The sequence below is a fragment of the Aethalodelphis obliquidens genome, unplaced genomic scaffold (genome assembly GCF_003676395.1).
Source record: "Aethalodelphis obliquidens isolate GAN/ISIS:26980383/991018 unplaced genomic scaffold, ASM367639v1 scaffold18, whole genome shotgun sequence".
Lineage (NCBI taxonomy): Eukaryota > Metazoa > Chordata > Mammalia > Artiodactyla > Delphinidae > Aethalodelphis > Aethalodelphis obliquidens.
This window is the reverse complement of record NW_020837962.1, coordinates 16,358,355-16,360,337: the sequence shown is the minus strand read 5'-3', so window position 1 is coordinate 16,360,337 and position 1,983 is coordinate 16,358,355. Positions and strand designations below refer to the sequence as shown.

General features: G+C 68.2%; 1 protein-coding gene across 1 annotated transcript in view; it reads right to left on the bottom strand.

Moving 5' to 3' along the window:
• Positions 1 to 635: 635 nt before the first annotated feature.
• INSM1 (INSM transcriptional repressor 1) overlaps positions 636 to 1,983 on the bottom strand; it is a 1,934-nt gene continuing 586 nt past the window's right edge. The window contains exon 2 of the mRNA XM_027118321.1: positions 636 to 1,983. This exon is cut by the window's right edge and continues 8 nt beyond it. Within this exon, the coding sequence (XP_026974122.1) occupies positions 636 to 1,983 (1,348 nt within the window).

The window sequence follows — 1,983 nt, the reverse complement described above, 5'->3', positions numbered from 1 at the left end:
CTGAAAATTCCCTTCCCTCCCCCCGAAAAACAATCCCAAACAGACAACAGTTCAAGGCATTTGCGGCTATAGACTAAAGAGAACTCTTTTTTAAGCAATTTGATTTGTTCACAGACAAAAAGGTAAAGCCAGACTCCAGCAGTTCACAAGCCATAATAAAGCTAATCGTGTGGGAAGTTCAATTTACAGCCTGTGAAATATAAAGGCATTTATTCCTCAAGATTCACCCAAAACAACCCGTACGCTACATACATAGAGAGCAGAGATTGGTAGGCGAGAGCAAACCGCGTTTCTAGACCGTGAGCACAGAGAATACTAGCAAGAAAAACATCTCCCCTCCAAGGGGAGGCTTCCAACCACGAGACAAACGCGTACAGCTTTTCTCCCTTGTACAGAAAGAGATTGGCTCCTGTTGCGCCATGGGGGGGAAGGGGACACAACGCAAAGGGGGCGAGGGGTCCAAAAGGAGTCACAACGAGAGGATCGGGGTTACCGTCACGCTACACCGAGAGAAGCGGAGACGACACTTTCACCGGGGGTGGGTGCCCCCGGCGCGGACGCGGGGTCGGGGCGCGCTCTCTTCGTGGGTCTCCAAGCGAAGGCACGGTTCGGGGGGCCGGGGTGGAGGGCGCGCTCTAGCAGGCCGGACGCACGGGCACCTGCAGGAGGATCACTTGTCTGTTCTCGGATGGGTGGCACTTGTTGATGTGCCGCGTGAGGCCGGGCGAGCTGTAGAAGGTGGCCGGGCAGTACTTGCAGGGGAACACCTGGGCGGCGTGCAGCAGGCGCAGGTGGCGCTCCTGGGCGCCCTTGCTGGGGAACGTCTCCCCGCACACTGGGCACAGGTGGCACTCGGCGGACGCACTCAGGCCCAGCACGCCGGCCGCCTCGCCGTCGCCGGCCGCCTCCTGGGGCGCCTTCTCGTCGGGCCCGGGGTACAAGGCCAGTAGGTCCTCGGCGGGGGGCGCCGGCGGCGCGCCCTTGGCCTGCAGCGCCTGGTGGTGCGCCAGCAGGTGCTTGCGCAGATAGGCCTGGCGGCGGAACTTCTTGGCGCAGTGGTGGCACTCGTAGAGCCCGTCCTCCGAGCCCGACTCGGACACGCCGCCGGGGCTCGGCGTGTCGCGGTCGCTGCCGCCGCCCGTCGCCTCCCGCACCTCAGCCCTGGCAACGGTTTCGGGCTCGGACGCGCGGGCGGCGGCGGGCGCAGGCCGCGGTTTGTGCCAGCGGCGGTGCGAGGCCAGGTTGGCCGGGCAGCTGAAGACCTTGGCGCACTCGGGGCAGCGGTACTCCACGCGCACGATGCGCGAGCACTTGTGCTGCGCCAGCGCAAACGGGTCGGCGTACTCCTCCTTGCAGAGCTGGCAGATGAACTCGCCCAGCGGCCGCGCCGCGCTCCCCGCGCGGCCCCGCGGCGCCTCCACCGGGCCTTCCTTGATCTTGAGCCCCAGCACGGGCGACGTGGTCACCTCGTCCTCGAAGTGCAGCTTGCGGATGGCTTTGGGCTTCTTGGCGCCTGGGGCCTTGGCTACCTTGGCGGGCGGCTCGGCGGCGGCGGCGGCGGGGGGCGCGGGTCGCTTGCCTGGGGGTCGCAGGGAGGCGGCGGGGGGTAGCGGGGGGCCGGGCCCCGGGCCGCGGGCCGCCTCGGCGCCTGCCGAGAACGCCGTGCCCATCTTGAGCTCGGCGGGCGCGAAGAGCAGCGGGTCGCCGCCGCAGGTGCCGCCGCCGCCCGCGCCATTGGCCCCGCCGCCGCCGCCGCCGCCTCCAACGAGCAGCGCGGCGGGCGTGGGGAAGGACTCGGCCGAGACGGGCGAGCCGAGGTTGAAGCTGCGCTCGAAGTACTTGTGCTTCTCGTGCTCGCGGCTCACGGGCCGCGTGGGGCTGTAGAGCGGCGCGGGGTGCGCGGCCTCGGGGTTGCCGAAGTGCGCGGCCCGCGGCCCCGGTGGGGGTGGCGGCGGGCCCGGCGCGCAGGCGAGCGCGGCGGCG